Source organism: Vanessa tameamea, chromosome 17, assembly GCF_037043105.1.
Source record: "Vanessa tameamea isolate UH-Manoa-2023 chromosome 17, ilVanTame1 primary haplotype, whole genome shotgun sequence".
In the NCBI taxonomy this organism is placed as follows: Eukaryota; Metazoa; Arthropoda; class Insecta; order Lepidoptera; family Nymphalidae; genus Vanessa; species Vanessa tameamea.
In genome coordinates, this window is record NC_087325.1 from 10,281,972 (window position 1) to 10,301,110 (window position 19,139).

Below are 19,139 nucleotides of genomic sequence, written 5' to 3' on the forward strand. Positions count from 1 at the left end.
CAGGCACTTAATACTAATTCTCATTAGTTTATTTTTTAATGTTTAGCGTTGAAGGAATCAAGCTATTCAGCCACATATGTATCCATAAAACAGTTCTGATAGAATTACATTTTTTAAGATCTTTACTCAGCAGTAAGATATATACTGCTGATACTCATCACAAAAAAATATCTCAAATGTCGTCATATCAATTGAAAAAGTTTTCATAAAATTATAGCGTACTTTGAAAATATTTTGTTATAGAAATATAGACATGCCACGACAAAAGATAAACATATATATGTAAAGACAAGCTACGTATTCCGACTTCGCGCGGCAAAGAAAATTAATAGAACGTTCATATTGAAGAATAAAAATCACAATCGATAAACGGCTTTAAAGCACACACAGGACCATAATACAAGTCCGTCTGGGTAGGTACCACCCACTCATCAGATATTCTACCGCCAAACAGCAGTACTCAGTATTGTTGTGTATCGGTTTGAAGGGTGAGTGAGCCAGTGTAACTACAGGCACAAAGGTCGTAACATCTTGATTCCCAAAGTTGGTGGCGCATTGGTGATGTAAGGAATGGTTAATATTTCTTCCAACGCCATCGTCTATGGGGGGTGGTGACCACTTACCATCAGGTGGCCCATTTGCTCGTCCGCCTACCGATATGATAAAAAAAGATGTACAAGTTTATATAAGAACAGAAATATAATTTTAATTTATGTAACAAACTCCTATGAAATATAAATAAAGAAGTTCAAACAAGCATGTATTCAAAGTAACGACGTCGTCTCATTATTTAAATATTTGACTTTTAAGCAAAACAAGCAGGTCGGACCGTCTATCATACATAAAACAGTCGCTATCGCGCAAACACACGCATCCAGCGATGAAACCGCTGAAACTGTAATGCGGTGACAAACGACTATTTACATACGATGTGTACCATATTACCATTAAAAGTTTTAGAACTGGCTTTAAAGTTACGAACTCATTAATCCTCTCTTTCTGACATCAGTTATTTGATATTTGAAAGAAGAAGACAAAACATAGACTTTGTGCACATGAGCGTGCAAACATACTCGTAGGTACTATCACAAATTTTCTTGTTCTTTGCCAACGTTCACACATCGCTTCTGACGGCGGACACGAGGTCAACGGCTTGTGATGTTGTCTTGGAATGTGTGATCACAGGAGACATCCTTAGATCTCATCATCTCACTTAATCAGCAGGTCTTCTCTTTTCACGATTGTCTCTGTAAACGCCGACCCGATAACACTGGCAAGGCCAGTAGACCGAACTGTAATTCACAATTCAGAACAAAAATAGACCCAATCAACTCTGCTCTGCTCCAGTGGAGATAATAGCAATGCTCACCCTGTGATTTTTTTATTATAAGTAGAATTGCAGAGTTCAGCTTAGAATGAGAATTTATAGGCATTTTTAACTCATTATTTCACAAAATTAAAACGTAATGTTGCCGGTTTAAGAAGTACATTCTACCGAAACGAAAACCGGTAACGAATTCAGAAGAAACTCTTTAATAATTAATTATTTATTGTAGTCCAATTAACAAAAACTTATTGTACACGTAATGTATGGTTTAAATTAGTGAAATGTACAAAGTTGGAATAAGTGGAACAGACGGCCTTATCACTAAAGCAGCGATCTCTTCCAGGCAACCTTTAGGCAGAGGACCGGTTTTGAAATATGTGGGTAGGGGACTGAATATGCAAATATTTAGTTTAACAAATAATACATTAATTACTGGAGTACATTATTTAAATACGTTTTTATATTCACTATGAAGATCAATGAGTATTTCATCGCCTTTTTATCATCTATTAGTTATTGCCTGCGGCTTCACTCGCGTTTTAGAGGACACTCGTCAGGTAAGCCTCGGTCGTCTACAAAAATGAAGCCTATGTCCTTTCTTGGAGTTCAAGCTTGCTTGGCCATGAAAGGGCAACAAACATACAGATAAAGAAACAAACAGAGTTACAATATTAGTATTATATAATTTTTATCGAATAATATTGATTAAATTTAAATGACTTTTTATAGAAACTCTTAAACTTAATAAGTATTAAATTAAAATCGTCTTTCTGGAATTCTAATAGATAATTAATTAAACATCTTACCGCGAAGGATTAATTAACTTTACGTCGGAAACTTTGTGTAACAAACTTATCTTCGCTGCTCGTTATGAAGGAATGTTTGTCTCGGTTCCTTTCACAATTGTCAAAAGTATTCAAGACTGTATTCAAGTAGTTGCTCAGTTGATCCTTTAATTAGTCAAATTACATTGTTTTATACTTATATGGTTCGAAATTATTGATATTTAATTTTGTTCTTCTAGATTTTTGGAGCGAAGTTCTTTCACGCGGCTTAAATGTAGAACTGGCAGAAATCGTTACGTAAATAAAAAGTGTTATACTCCTACCATGCGACCTCTCTCCCTTTCTTTTATAAACGATTCAATATTAACATCATTTAAACTAGTATTTGTTACTGTTTTAAGTCACAGAGGATTTTTAATAATAATTTTATTTCTTGTTTTACGCTCAAACGTTGTTATTTTTTTGACTGTCTGTTATTTAATACATAACAAGAACACGACACGTCTCTTTTTTTTAAAATGATGCAACATGTCATGAGACCATGACGTCACAGTTGGTGGGGCACGTAAGGGCTCAAGTAGACAAATATCCTAAGAATGGTTCCTGTGTGAACGTGTCTCGTGTCATCACCGCTCTTATGACATTTTCGGAATAGACATAACAAGACGCTATGTGGATCGCGTGCAGACGTCACGTCCGTTGACGAGACTTCGCAAATCGAGGACCTCCTTTCCGACGGCGAAGATGGTGTGAGTGTTAAATCTGTATCGGTCTCATACGTCATCAACACGTCTATTTCACCTTAAATTTTGAACTGTCTAATTACAGCTGTTGTCTTTATTCTTGGAAATATACTTCCTCGTCGTATCGGACACCCAAAAAGTTTCCAATGAACTAGTATCTCTATTTCTCTTGGTCATTATAACTTGGACGTCTTCACCGATTTCATTGATCTTTTACTTTAGGTTTTTTTTTATATTTTGTAAAAAGAAAAAAAAAGAAAAAAAAAGTCGCATAAAATTGAAAATATAAATAGAATTTAAGAACTTTTATGACGTATTAGCTCTATGCCACGCATTAAAAAGCATTTTAATGACCCTTATGAATATATATATTTTTTAATTCCATTTCGAATTGAATACTCATATTTAAGACAGAATAACGTCTGTCAGGTCAGCCAGTATTATATAGTCAGTAGTTTTAACAAGATTAGATTATTATTTACTTGTCAATTCCATCTTTAAAGATAAATTCTTTGTTGTATTTAGTGTCGAGTCTGACTCCAAAATTTGCACCAGATCGACAGTTTAAGGAATAAAATGTTCACGTAATTCCTAATACTTAATTCTATTTTGCCGAGATAGGCATGAACCTTAGTACAAGAAGTGGGGATAACAATAACTCAAGGGGTCAGGGTTATACCTTCGACATATCTATCGCTAATCAGTTCGTTTACCGTAGAACTATTTACAAAAAAATCTTACCAGTCCTTGGCCCTTGAATTTATTGCCCGTACCTACACATTAAAAATAAAGCATCAATACAAACATTATTGTATTCAGCTGTACCATCATTACAACTTTACTAAATCCATAAATACATATAAACAAAACATCCGGGTTTCTTAACCTATTTGTTTATTTTATTATAAACACTGGTCAGTGTAGCTATTCTGTAATAACAAACTCGAAACTCACCGCGTAACACAATCGCGCAATGTCAGACAATGATATGAAACTTAGGCTATCCTTACTAATATAAAGGCGAAAGTTTCTATGGGTGGATGTTTGACACTCTTACACGCAAATGAATGAATTTTTAACTTCAAAATAATGTAGCTATACATTAGAATAACGCAGGCTATAATTAATAAATATATTGTCTTAATAATACCAGACAATCCTTAAAACGCCTAGCAAACCGCGTTAGAAATCTAGTAATAAATAATTATTCTTTACACTTAAAGGATACTCTCATAAAACATAAAAAATAAATTATAAAAATATCTTCTCGCCTTATGCATCAATACCTTGCAATGTTATACATTAAAAAAAAAAAAAGAGAGCACAATCGCCTGTCACATTGGCTCGTGTTTACATTTTGTCGCGAAGTCTGAGCGCTTCAGACATACTATTTCATTACTAATTATTATTCTGTAAAAGCTATTAATTTTATTATTTATATATGTATATTCGAATTGTTATTTGTGTAATCTTTTTAAACAAGGCACTTTTCTTTCGGTTCGGATCGGATCTGTTATATATAAGGCATATAATAACATAAAAAACATAATAATCAGCCTGTAAATTTCCCACTGCTGGGCTAAGACCTCCTCTCCCGTTGAGGATAAGGTATGGAGCATATTCCACCACGCTGCTCCAATGCGGGTTGGTGGAATACACATGTGGCTGAATTTCGTTGAAATTAGACACATGCAGGTTTCCTCACGATGTTTTTCCTTCACCGCCGAGCATGAGATGAATTATAAACACAAATTAAGCACATGAAAATTCAGTGGTGTGAAAATTCAGTGGTTCATATAAGGCATAAGGCTATTTAAATGCAACACACAATTAAATATTGTTGAAAACAAAAACAAAATGTCATTTAAATTAATAAAATACATATTTCATTTTTGAATCGTTTTTATTTCAACTCTACCAGCGTAGTAAACTCGCATAGTATTTGCTCTAATACAGCTATAAGGGGCATATATTATGCAAGTCTGCATTGTATATATATACATATTTAATTATTTATTCGTTTTAAATAATTATATTAATGCTGTATATACCTATTAAGTGTTTGAAATTGTATCTGTCATTTTATTGTATTCTTGTTTTAAGTGCTATATTTCAAATACTGTGGTGTATCGATTAAATAAATAAAAAATACTTTGTATTTTCTAAAACTTGTATAATTTATTTGTATGGAAGCAATAGGAGCACGGGCAAATAAGCCAACTGTTGGGCAGTGGTCATCATCGTTCAAAGAAATTGGCGCTGCCAGACATTTTAACCGTTAATTACATCGCCAATGCGCCAACATTGGCTAAGATGTTATGTCCCATGTGCCCGTAGTTATATTGGCTCATGCACCCTTTAAACTATAACACGAGAATACTATTACTCTTTGACGGTATAATAAAGAGTAGCCTACCCAGAAGGATCTGCACGAAGCCCCACCACCAAATAAACTCTATACCAAGAACCAAACAGTTGTTATAAATATTAATTTTTAGACAATGTACGTTCGTTCGACATATTTTAAAGCTTATTCATTACGCGGTATTGTTTCCATGTTCCAATAACGTTGTAATATCTTTCATAACCCCGGGGAAATCCCTTCAGTGCCCGACTTAAATGTATACTATATGTTAAACCCATATGTGTTATTAATATAATAACATTCAACAAAGTCTATCCCGTGGGAATCGCGAGTATGTACCGCCGTAAAATTGTAAACACCATTACATAACAATCTATCTCGCGAGATTGTATATTCAATTTAGAAAAATAATCTCGTTTGTTAAATTTTACCTTTTTTTCGTGGAGCTATATTGGTTCCGTCTATACTATGAATTTCTACCGTTTTAATTATAAACTTTCATCCCTCATTTAACCTCCTAATTTACTAAGACACCTGACTTTTAGTCATAAACAAACTAGTTGTCACCTGCGGCTTCGCCTGCGTATTGGTCAAGTATTAAGCATAAAAAACCCTATGTCCTATCTACTTTAAACCGAATGCCATCAAATTCGGTTCAGGGTTTCGCCGTGAAAGAGCAACGGACAGACAGAAAGAGCTATTTTCACATTTATAATATTTAATATCTGTCCCTACGGCTTTACTGAGCGAAATTTACAAAACTTTACCTATAGCACACAAACCGTCACCCCCATTTTATCTAGAATGGTGAATTAAAAAATCCTATATCCTTCCCGGGATTCAAATTATCTCTAACCAAATTTAATCTAAATCGGTCTAGTATTTACCTCTTCAGGTAACAGACAGCTACTTACCTATTTATAATATTAGTAGATATGTTTAACCATTATCCGTACAAACTTACCTACCCGTTTAACTTACTTAAATGTATATATATATATATGTATGTTTAATATATAAACAGATAACTGAATATATATTGTTCTATTAGCTTGTATTAAATAATATTGACTATGACTTAGCAATGTAACACTACATGTACCTTTTAATGATGAAACATATAATCGTTATAATAATATGCATGTATTATACATAAGAATTATCAACATAAAGTTCTTAAATATATTGAAGTACTATATTATATTTATTTTATATGAATATTTGTATTGTTTTCTAGCATTCTTGCCACCATTCTACGCGGTCAAGATTTATTCAGTAATTATTTCTAATTCATATTTCTATAACGGGACGCGTTTACTTTGGTTGTTGATTTGGATAATTAATGAATCGAGTAGTTGGCAATAATGTTTGATGGCTGATTTACTTTTAAGAGCGGGTCACCCCGAATGGAGTTGTAAGTGTCATGGCAACGCGAGTCGTTATGTTTTGACAGGCGACTTGAATGCGATGGTTGCTTGCAAAACAATTTGCTATTAATCGAGATGAATTATTGTAATCTTTTGATATTTGTGGTGTACGATTATTGTATCAATTAATACAGTGATTGGACGATATTAAATACGTTTTATTTTTTGTATATCTCCATTTCACGCCCACATAGTCTTCCAAATGTCGGATCAGTCCCGGAACCCAATTGTATTTAATACATGCATATTATTTAAACAAAACAATAGAATTTAAATTAGCTATACGTTACGTATTAAAATATATGTAGCCTCATTTTAATAAAGTTGTTGTATAGATATTCAAGCAATGTATATTGCGTAGTTCCAATTTTGCACATAAACCTGTATTAAAGTCGATATTAATGAATTATTAATAGGTCACTGGTTCCAAACAACTCGCGTTCATTGATACGCGGCTTTCATTACGTCGGTAATGTAAAATTTTAATTAATATTAAATACTAGGTGACATCCGCGGCTTCGCTTGAGATTTTGAAGGATTCATCGTCAGGTTTCAGTCGTAAAAAATTGTCTATATCATTAATTGAGGTTCAAGATTGTTTTATACTAATTTTCGTCAAGTTCAAGGTCAAGATTCAGTGGTTTGGCCATAAAAGACCGATAGACAGATAGAGTTACTTTCGCATTTATAGTTGAGCTTAGTATATATTATGTAAACACTTACATTCATTTGTAATGTAAAACTTTATAGACACATCTACAATATACTTTAATAGAACTCTGATATATAACTTCATTGTGGCGTAGCTACTATATGATACGATAGTGTGGCCCAAGACCAGTCCCGTCTTCATCGAGTCACGCGTTGCTAGCCTAGCTAATAATGATAAATTCTTGAACCAAGTGTAAGACGCCAAAGGTCCCATAAAAAACAGTTTTGCGAGGTTTGTGAGGTCACCAGAGCTGGTCACGCCTGGGTGATCATTGTGCTTACGACGGGCCTGACCAGGGCTTCATAGCAGAGCACCAGATCCAAATTAAAATAAAAAAAAACAATATACTTAATTTATCTTCATACATCAGTTTAAGGTTGACATAAGTTAAAAAATCAGGAAAAACCATAATTAAAAAAATACTAAATTGGTAATCCATACTTTATCAAAAGGAACTCTATTTAAGTCACACTCGTATGTTTACATTTTTAAATCAAACTTATTGTGTTGAATGTAGACATAATTGTATTATTATTATTGTATTGTAATTATGTTTTATTCACAATAATATCAAATATCGTTAAACATAGTTTCAATAGATAAGCAACAGTATACGTAACTGTTTAATTTGTGCTCCACACTTATGTTTTTCACAATTAGTCCCCAATTAGTGTCCAAAAGTTGTCTGGAAGAGATCGTACCTTTGTGATGTACCTGTTGCAGCTAATATTTTATATTCCATATTTTATTGTCTACCTTGTAAATATTTCGTTAATTGGAATGTAATATAGTATGAATAAATAAATATATTTACAACGACATTATGTATACATATGTAATATATTCAAACAGAAACAGTGGCAAACATTGTATAAACACAAGAAGTAAGAACACACTTGTAACACCAAGTTTCTGTCTCCGCAAAGTCAATTCCTCCTGCCTCCACGCCTGTCGCCAACAAACAAGTCGCCTGCGGTTTTGCTGACGTTTTAGGGATCAGTCGTTAGCTTTTGGGCATGGAAAGTATCCTATGTCCTCCCTTGGAGATTAAGTTTGCTTGATAGCAAATTACATCAAATTCGGTTTAGTGGTTTTCCGTATTTATAATATTTGTATACATAGAAGCGTTAAGCTTAATTATTGACTGTTAAAAAGTCTACCACTGGTTCGGAAATTAACACTTCGGACCTGAGAACCGGCGTAAGAAATTCACCGTTAATTTTTTTATCTTATCGTTTCCCACAAGCATTGCTTCGTCGATTAATTAATTAAAAAAAAATCGTGGAAAAAAAACGTTATAAATTCAAGCGTATTTCTCAATAAAATATTTTAAATTAACTTTGGATCTATTTCATGCCTGAAACAGATCCAAAGTTAATTTAGTCTTATAAAATAACAATTCAAAAGTACACTTTTTTTCTAATCAAATTGTCTCTTTCGTTTAAAAATAATAACACACAGAGAGAGCCCTTATTGGCCAGTGCCTTTTTCAAAGTAGATTTATCAAAACCATATGCATAAAATATATAATTGAAAATATATTTCTATCAAAATTAACAGCTTGTAAATTTCCCACTGATGGGCTAAAGCCTCATTCCACCACGCTTCTCCAATGCATACATAGACACATGTGGCGGAATTTCGTTGAAATTAGACACATGCAGGTTTCCTCACGATGTTTTCCTTCACCGCCGAGCACGAGTTGAATTAAAAACACAAATTAAGCACATGAAAATTCAGTAGTGCTTGCCTGGGTTTCAACCCGCAATCATCGTTTACGATGCACGCGTTCTAACCACCGGGCGAACTCGGCTCTTATATAATTGTATACATTGTATTGTATTGTATACATATTTGTATCAAATAGTCGTTTAATCTCAGATGACCCAACATACACCAGCATCGTTTTATATATAAGATATAAACTAATATTATGCATAGACAAAGGCTTCGTGTATCCAAAATATATATGGATCGTATATCATGTAAAACAAACGGTATTTCCAATAGGCAATGGCAGTAAATCGCAGTAAAAGCAACATCGACATTACAAGCGATCAGATGAAATTGTACAAGTTGAGTAATCACATCGACTGACTCACATACATTCGCACATACAGTAAAATATATAAAAAGTTAATATATAAACGAAATCTTAATTAATTCATGAACTCCACTAAACTTGAAAGTGTTCAGTAGCTTTCAGTTTGATTTGTAAATCTATATTGATATTTAAAGTTGAAGAGTTTGTTCGTTTGCGTTAAGCTTTAACGTAGCGTTACATTTACTGACAGAGTTTATTAAATTAACTTGGTTTTAGGGTTTTGTGCAAGTCCGTCTAGATGAATACCACCCACTCATCCGATGCAACTACCATACAATTGCAATACTTAGCATTATTGTGATTCAGTTTTAACTGAGCCAGCGTAACTACAGGACATATTGGAAAACATCACATACATTACTCTGATCCCAATGTAAGTAGCTAAAGCACTTGTGTTATGGAAAATCAGAAGTAACGACGGTACCCCAAACACCCAGACCCAAGACAACATAGAAAACTAATGAACTTTTTCTACATTGACTCGACTGGGAATCGAACCCGGGACCTAGGAGTGGCGTACCCTTGCAAACCGGTGTGCACACTACTCGACCACGGAGGTCATCACCGTCAAGGCATAAGGGATATAACATCTTAGCTCAAAGGGTTAGTGGCTGGTGTTTAGGAATGATATATTAGGTTGGTTAAAATTTCTTACAATACCAATGAGGTCTATGAGTGACCACCACTTTAACCACTCATTTTAAAATTATTGCGTTACGCTACGACCGATGTAGGCGGGGTATAAATGTACGCGGGCGAAACTACGCGAAGTAGCTAGTCGATCATACAACTCATTAGTTATAACGCCACCTACGTTATGACGTAATAATTTGACAGATACATTGATCGAACTCCGAGCTCATTATTGTATTTTCTCACGCCTCCACGCAAATGCAAGGTTGATATTAATTATTTTGATAATTATTTAAACCGAGATACAACGATAATCGTACTTCGTATCAGATATAGACCAAAGTAGATCTAGACAAAGTGCATTCGAAATATATTTAATCGATTTCGAAGATTTTAGTCGGATTTATTTAATAGAATACGTCATAATTCGAATACAAATGCAATTTTCATTTTTGGTACTATAAATAGAATCGATAATCCCTGTGACTTTGTCAGAGCCGTTGAAGAGTACGCCGTCATAAGCAACAGCTCGAAGTGTTCCACAATACATTAACAAACAGCTACCTATAATATAATTATAGTAAGCATCTCTAGATGATTAAAACGTCTGGATTTATACTTGAATTCCAACAAACGTCTAAAGATTAATAATTGTTAATATCATCGTTGTGAATCTGATTCTTTACCGTTTCTTCTCACTGTAGGCTGCTTACCAAATCGGCGGTAGAGTTGAGATATAGACGATACAAAAATGCTTTATTATAAAGTTTACTTGAATAATTATATATAAAACTGTACTTACATTTACAATCTCACTAATCGGCTTGCTTAAACTTATGAGTCCTCTCTAAAATATCACGTAAGAGTCCATATTTCATAAATTCTATCAGAACTGAGCAGTAACCATAATCGATGTGCTAAATTTAGCGTGGACTTGTAACATATCGAATGTTTAATGTATAAATTTAAGGTTAAACTGCTCCGCAAAACTGGATAAAGAAGATATAGATATACATAATAATATCTATAAGAAAATATTATTATTATACAGATTTTAAATTACATTTAAATAACTAAATTATGTTAATTTATCTTTAACTTATTTAAAACCAATTGTATTTGCATTATAAAATAATTGAAATATATACAAAGCACAAATACATACAATATTTTCAACAGTTTCTATATAGCCGAAATAGCTCAGTTGGGAGAGCGTTAGACTGAAGATCTAAAGGTCCCCGGTTCAATCCCGGGTTTCGGCAGAACATATATTTTTTTACAATATTTTAATTACAATAATAGTTTCATATTATCAATGCTTATCTTATCTTACATTCATATGAACGTAACCTCTTTAAATGTTGATAAAATATAAATCTTGTATCAATACAAGGTACAGAACTTGTTTATAAGAACAGTTAGCTCTAACAATATTATTAGGTCGCAAACGGCATTGCTCACGGGACTTAAAAAACTCCGTAAGATATCCCGCTTAGAAAGCAGAGTCTAGAAAGTGCATAAGTGCTTAGTACAGGAAAATAGAGTATTCAATGTACTTTTATTAAAATTATTTTTATAATAAATATTTCACAGTTTTATTTAGATGTTGGTTTTTTTATGCAAACTTACCAAATTAAACCAAATTCAGTTCAGTGGTTAAACAGTGAAAAGCATTTATAATATTAGAATAGATATAGATTTGATCATAAACATAAAACATAAACATAATCAGCCTGTAAATTTCCCACTGCTGGGCTAAGGCCTCCTCTCCCGTTGAGGAGAAGGTATGGAGCATATTCCACCACGCTGCCCCAATGCGGGTTGGTGGAATACACATGTGGCAGAATTTTGTTGAAATTAGACATTATAAACAAATTAAGCACATGTAAATTCAGTGGTGCCTGCCTGGGTTTGAACCCGAAATCATCGGTTAAGATGCACGCGTTCTAACCACTGGGCCATCTCGGCCATTTGATCATGACAAAGATATCTTTTTCGTCCGTAACTGGATGTCCTACCTACCAAGTAAACTGCCCGTCCGTCTGTATGTACCTATATAATACAAAAAATATTTATCGTAAATTAGGGAAAGAATTATAATTAAAATCATCAAATCTATTATCTCAATAATTTTAGCATAGACAGATTAAATTTATGAGTAACATTTCAAGTATGGAAAAATAATTCATTTTGTAATGAAGTTTATGAAATAATGATTATAATGGTACCTATTCTTTGTTCTCAGGCACAACAGCGTACGACACAGTCAGACCACTAGCTTACCAGGACGCGAAAATATTTATGCTATGTTTTAATATTGCTGAACCGGAAAGTTTGAACAACGCCTCTGCCAAGGTAACGTATATGACAATATTTATTTTATTGTATACAGAAAATATTATATTTATGTAAAAATCTCTCGCCAGTCCTGTGTTTAGCTCATGGGTTTAGCTTCAAATTCAATAAATTACGAATTGTTTATAGTTGCGAATAAATTCTTAGTCTATGTTTATGAAGAAATCTCTACTCATATTTTAAAGTTGAAGAGTTTATTTGTTGGTTACCTAATACTATAAAAATTAGGTATTCAAACAATAAACGCATACAATATCAGGAATATCTTTGATGCTCAATCGTATAATTATAAAAGTACTAGTTTTTCAACTGGTCTATCGCAACTCTTCGAATCTTCCATTAAACTTATAAAATTCTTCAAAACGATTTAAAAGCTTTTCCAATAAAGTTTAAGTTGCGTTAGTTAAAAACGTATTATCATTTTATTCATTTTATTTATCACGAGATTAACCACGACTCGCTTCTGGTCAAGAAATAGGGCTTCGGATAAAAAGTTGCTCGTTTCTCTGCATCCGAGAATTATAACGATTGAAATCTCCCGTTCTTTCTTAATACGAGCGATTTCTTTGGTCGTTTCAATTCTTAATGGCTGCCGAAAAACAAAACAATAAATTGCAAAACATTTTCTCTTGTATCATTTGATTTATTTCAGATTCTTCATTGCGTGGAATTATTACACATCTAAATGTCTTAACTATTTTAACATCATGGACTTTTAAACAATTGCTTGATTTTTTTGTCAAAATTATTTGATAAATTATAATGTAAGAATTGTAACGATACCTCATACATCAAAATCTGTTCAGGCATTTAAAAGTTATGATGAAATAAACGAACTAACATACATACATGAACTCTGACAAAAAAAAAACACTCAATTTTTGGGCTTCCATATGACATTTATCAAATTTTCAAAATCAATCACAAATCAAACGTCATGATATTATTTTTTCTTCTATTAGTGGCAAACTCGAAATGCTTCTCGCTGAGTCATATTTTATAGCCGACTAAATGTAGGATGATAATTATATTAGCGTTCAGTTATAGAACCTTATAATTCAATCTGCTTATTTAACAGGTACTATCACTAATGGAATATCTCCCACACGTCCAATCTTGCCAACGGCTCTCGTGAAACCTTTATGTCTAAATTGTAGTCCGTTGGAGACTATATATAATTATGTACTATGTAATATATGATTTTAAGGTATTGTTAGAATGCCTTTTATGTAAATATCTATCTAATAAATAATATAAATGAAGACACGTTTTATATATAATTTAACAAACAACTTGATCAATACATGCAAAAAGTGTTTGATGGTAGGACTTTGTGCAAGCCCGTTTGGGTAGGTACCAACTACTCATAGTATATATCGCCAAGCAACAATACTTTGTATTGTTGTATTCCGCTTTGGGTGAGTGAGCCAGTGTAATTACAGGCCCAAGGGACATAATAGCTTAGTTTCCAAGGTTGGTGGTGCATTGGAGATGTAAGGAAAGGTTGAAATTCCTTAAGACTTCAATCTCTATGGACGGTGGTGACCACTTACTTTCAGGTCCCGTTCGATTACCCATTTTTTTTTAAATTTATTCTGTAAAAAGGTTGTACAATGAATTGCGTTTCGGTGAAGATTACTGCTAAAATACAAAGAGCACTGCTTTTTTCGAACGCGCTGCACACAAAAACAGCTGAATATTTTGACATGAAATTAATTGTACCATTATGTTCAACGTGTTGCAGAGAAGGTTTTTAGCTAAACATTATCATATAATATTACTCACCGTATACCGTAGCCACAGCAACGCGTGGCCGGGTCTGCTAGTATTATCATATTGGTAGCTGCGCTGCGCAGTATCACTCGCTTTGAATGTAGAATATTTACGTGGCAAGCGTGAATTTCACGTTCTCGTACAACATGTATATATTTTTGTATATCTATATACGTATAATGTACTCTAATATTAAGCTTACTTTTGTTTAATATTCAAGTAAAGTTTGTTGCAATAAAGGTTTTGCTATTTGATAAATACAACATTTTTAATTTTTCTATTTCGTTTCCAGTGGTATAGAGAAGTACGCACACACGGGGGATCTGCCCCGGTACTACTATGCGGTTGTAAAGCCGACCTCAGACACGACAAGGAAACGCTCACAATGCTGTCGAAGCTAAGAACACATCCAGTCACCAGCGAAGAGGTATGTAAAGTATATATTTGATACTACACAACAATATATACTATAACAGTAATATTAAAGTAACAGCTTATAAATTAGGCACTGCTTAGCTAAAATCTACTCTCCTTTTGAGGAAGTTCAGAGCCAATTCCACTATACTATGAAGTGATACACACGTGGCAGATTCTCATCTGACTTAAACAGGTTTCCTAGTGATTGTATTATTTCACCGCCGAACACGAAAATGAATATAAGAATTATATTCGGCACATCCTCGGTAAACATCCAAATAAAAATCAGTAATATGGTGGTTGCATGCTTTTCAGTAATGAAATTCAGCATATCTTGATAGCGCACCAAAATCTCATGTCAAAATAGATATGACAAATGATGGTCTATATATAACCTTAGTTAACGGACATTGATGATTTGAAGTAATAAATATTAATCAGCGTACGTCCAATATAATACCAACAGGGCTCAGTTGTTAGGCGGCACAATATTTGATTTACGCTTTGTTGTTTCATCAAAGTTTTCATAAATTTAATCTAGGCATTAATATAATGCTTATAATGCTTGTAATCTCATATATATTTTATTATGAGCAATCTTTAATACATATTGCTTTTAAACGTTATAAGGCTGAAGATTATGAGGTCATGGCAACGAATATCAGAATGGGTTAATAAAAAAAACGAGAGATATCGTAAGAAATCTAGAATGACGTTTCTTTTGCTAAATATTAAACACATCACAGTTATTTAATATCCCGTGTGAATTAAAATAATAAATATAGGTTTAAATAAAACCTCATATATAAGAAAGAGACAGAGGGATAGACAAGGAAAGGGACCGGTAGCCTGAAGAGGGCATAACGCTTTCTCCTTACGTGAACATTTTTGCCTGTTCACTCTATTGTGAGCCGCGTAAATGGAAATCTTTCTAAAAATTTATATTGATCTATTTTATTAAGAAATTGACAGTAATAGTCCAAAGTTTGATAGCTGAACGATTTACAATCCCCTTTTTCGTAAACCTCTGATTGTGTCGGATTCCCGTTATATCGACAAATGAATTTAGGGAATAGAGATAACTGTGCACTGTCTTATAAATACCCTGGAAATTTTGCAGCTTGTGCATTATAATATCCTATGTAGTTGGCCAGTCTCCGATGGGAATATGCACTGTAAACAAAGTCGGACAGGAGGATAAAATCAGTCTTTCAAATGTTTTGTCCATAAAATTTTCCAATAAACATCACTCCGAACCGCACGCTACTGCTAATGGTCTTAAATATTTCATTGATGAAATAGTCTGAATGTCATTCCAATGATATTCTACGAGACAATTGACACCAGCAATTTGGGTCACTGTACAATTATTTCAATTAATACGAGGTCCTGTCGAAGTAAAATAACAATGAAATTCTAGAATGCATGTATCACGCTAATTTAGCAAAATTGTATCGAATTTCCACTTTATTAGTTTTTACAAAATTTTTAGTGAAAAAAATATTATTACACTAAAAATGTTTATGATCTTTGCAAAATGATTGGATAATGGTGTAGCATATAATTTTAAAGGAATTTGTTGTTAAAAATTATATGTATATTTATATATTATATTTTATTTTAGGCTCTATCGGTAGCGAGACAGTTAGGAGCAACAACCTACGTGGAAACATCAGCCCGCGCATCCAGCAAAGGTGTGAAAGATGCCTTCGAAGTAGCAGCTTTAGCAGCTCTAGGAAAGCTGAATAAACAACAAATAAAACAACAGGTACCTGACGCTTGATTTACATATAAATTTAATTAATTTGTCCAAACATAAAGATAAGTTTTTAAGTTAATTTTACGATAATAGTTTAATTATCTTACATTGAAATTTATTTTGACAGAAGCAAGTGGGACGTAGTAAGAGTAAGCGTGACTTGAAAGCTGAGCTGAAAGGACGGGCGAAAAGCTGTTGCGTCATGTGATCCGTAGCCGGCCACCCTTCAAGGTGGCCGCACGACTGCTAGGCGACCACCGCCCTTCAGATATCTTTCTACCCCCTTTTGGAAATAAAAACAATTTGTTCCAATGATATAAATAAGGAACAGTATCGGGCCTAATGATGAGCCTTGTTGAACCCCCGACCACAAGTTGCACCGCTACCTTCTATTTAAAGCGATGAAATATACGAAAGACTTTATTTAAAAGTTGAAAAATTTACAGTGTTCTATTATATACGAAATTTATTAAATCGAAAAAGTAATTTCAAGGATGAATATAGATAAGTTGGATATAATATCTTTAGTGTAATTGGAACCGAGTTCGTTTAACTAAAAATGTAAGGCATAAGGAAATTCCTATAAGATTCGTTGGAACTAAGGTGCAATGATTTATAAACCCTCAGGGTTAGGAGCGTGAAAAGCCTGTGATAATGTTTAAATAGATCATTTTGGTAATGAATATAGACGAGATTAGAGTTTGGAATTTAGAAAGGCAATCGACGCTCATTCTCACAATCACAGGACATCATATAACATTTAATGAGACAGAAATATCTATAAGGGTTTCTATTTACAGAAATTTATGTACAAGTCAAGCATAACGTAGCTAAATGTGTGTTTTCATATACAGAAAATAGAATTAAAGTGTATTTAACGATTTTTTCTAATATAGAGGCATTAAAATATGCTATGTAAATACCAAATTAATCGTTAAGTGATTTTCGGTAAATTCGATGTGCTCAAATTTAGCAAAGGCATTTTTATTAAATATTGAAATTTAGATAAATGATTTTAATTGAATAGACGTCGATGTTTTTTATTTGTGATATTAATACGTTATGTATAAATAAATGATATGCACAATGATGGACAATACTGATTAATACGAAGGTCCATAATTAGTTTCACGTCCATTTCGCTGTTAGATTAGATTTTTGTACGTTTATTAATAAAATGGTAAATGTCGCTTATGTCACTTAAATATATATAGATATTTATGATTACAGCAGCACTTTATTTTTGACTGGTCAATATATCGTTTGAAATTTTAAATCTTAAGTAGATAATTATTTTAATAGTAACTTTGATTTCACAAAAAAAAACACTCATCATTATCAAATTTATAATCTAGGCATTTAAAATTTCAATCGGCGATATATATTGACCAGCTTAATGGTACTTTGTAATTGTGCTTAGTTTATCGTAATATGTTGTTGAATAAGTTATTGAAAGTATTATAAATGACGCTACTCTAAGTTTAAATAATGTAAAATGTTATGCTGTTTCAAAGTAGACGATTCCAAAAAATGATTTGGAAAAATAATCACCTCTAATTAGTACTCAAGTCAAGATTTAAAAAAAAAAAAATTTTAATTCGAAACATTTTTCCGCAACGAATCGTTTTATAATTCAAATAATGATTACTTATTTTTTCGATTATTTATCATAAGTCGATATAAAGCTTTAAATTCACTTAGCTTTAATTACCGAATAAAAGTTATTATTATATTTAAAAGAATGTTTCATTAATAGTAACTTTTATTTTACTAAAAGTAAAATTATGTAAATTAAGAAATCAAAATTCATCTACCATAAATAAATATTATTTTAAAATTTATTTCATATAAAGAAACACACTTTATAATATTTGGTTTGGTTTTTTTTTCAAATATATAATAAAAGGAATAAGCACTGATGTTTTCAGCCTGTTTTTTTTTAATATTGTTATTTACACCATAACATTTGAGAATGGAATAAAACAAACATTTGTATACAATAGTTTTGACTGATTAACAATTCCACAGATAATGAATGTTTTTACGAATATTGTAAATGAATTTGGCTAATAGCTATAGTTTGCAATTAAGCAATATTTTAATTAAAATTGTTTTGTTCTTTACAAATTTAATTAGTATAATTGTAATATAAAACAAGATTGTTTTTATGTCTAGACTGTTTGATTAGGTCTTTGAATGTTTCTAGACTATTGAATATAGCGTTCAATGTTTTTAATTACGATTTGTGTTTTATTTTTTTATCCATTCATTCATTAATTATAAAAAAAAAGTATTTCATCCCTAACAGCTAATATAATTTATATTTACAAGGCCGAAGATTTTGGGATCTTCGTCCCAAATCGGGCCAATAAAAATTAGATGAAGTTTTCTGTAAAGAAATTCTCAGTAGCAGTCCGCAATTGACAGTATTTATTCTGAACTCTAACCGGTCTTGTTGAATTTGCTTTCCTATCGAACTTGATGAAAATGAGAGAGTTCAATATTGCGATATGGTCACAATTTTAATAATTACCATTGATGTTTTAATGGGAAACATACGGGCTTGTATTTCACCATAACAAATCATACAATACAATGGAAAATAACGGCTCAGTTGATATTTATTTAATTATTTTTTGGGTCTTTCATTCATACTGATGTTTTTTTAGTGTAAATCTTAGTTAGACAGCAAGGCAGTTTATACTTCGAATATTAAATAAATATTTCGAACTGTTTTGG

The 19,139-nt window shown here is 32.5% G+C and overlaps 1 protein-coding gene and 1 non-coding gene across 3 annotated transcripts in view; both read left to right on the forward strand.

Moving 5' to 3' along the window:
* Window positions 1–18,639, forward strand: part of LOC113400399 (uncharacterized) — a 168,001-nt gene extending 149,362 nt beyond the window's left edge. For both annotated transcript variants that reach the window (XM_026639952.2, XM_026639954.2), the window contains 4 exons: window positions 12,342–12,451; window positions 14,517–14,651; window positions 16,266–16,409; window positions 16,528–18,639. In XM_026639952.2, coding sequence (XP_026495737.1) covers window positions 12,342–12,451; window positions 14,517–14,651; window positions 16,266–16,409; window positions 16,528–16,608 — 470 coding nt within the window. In that variant the 3' untranslated portion in view covers window positions 16,609–18,639. The remainder of the gene's footprint in view (window positions 1–12,341; window positions 12,452–14,516; window positions 14,652–16,265; window positions 16,410–16,527) is intronic.
* Trnaf-gaa (transfer RNA phenylalanine (anticodon GAA)) lies at window positions 11,286–11,358 on the forward strand. Its single transcript has one exon. It is a non-coding gene; the product is annotated as a tRNA-Phe (tRNA).
* Window positions 18,640–19,139: the final 500 nt, after the last annotated feature.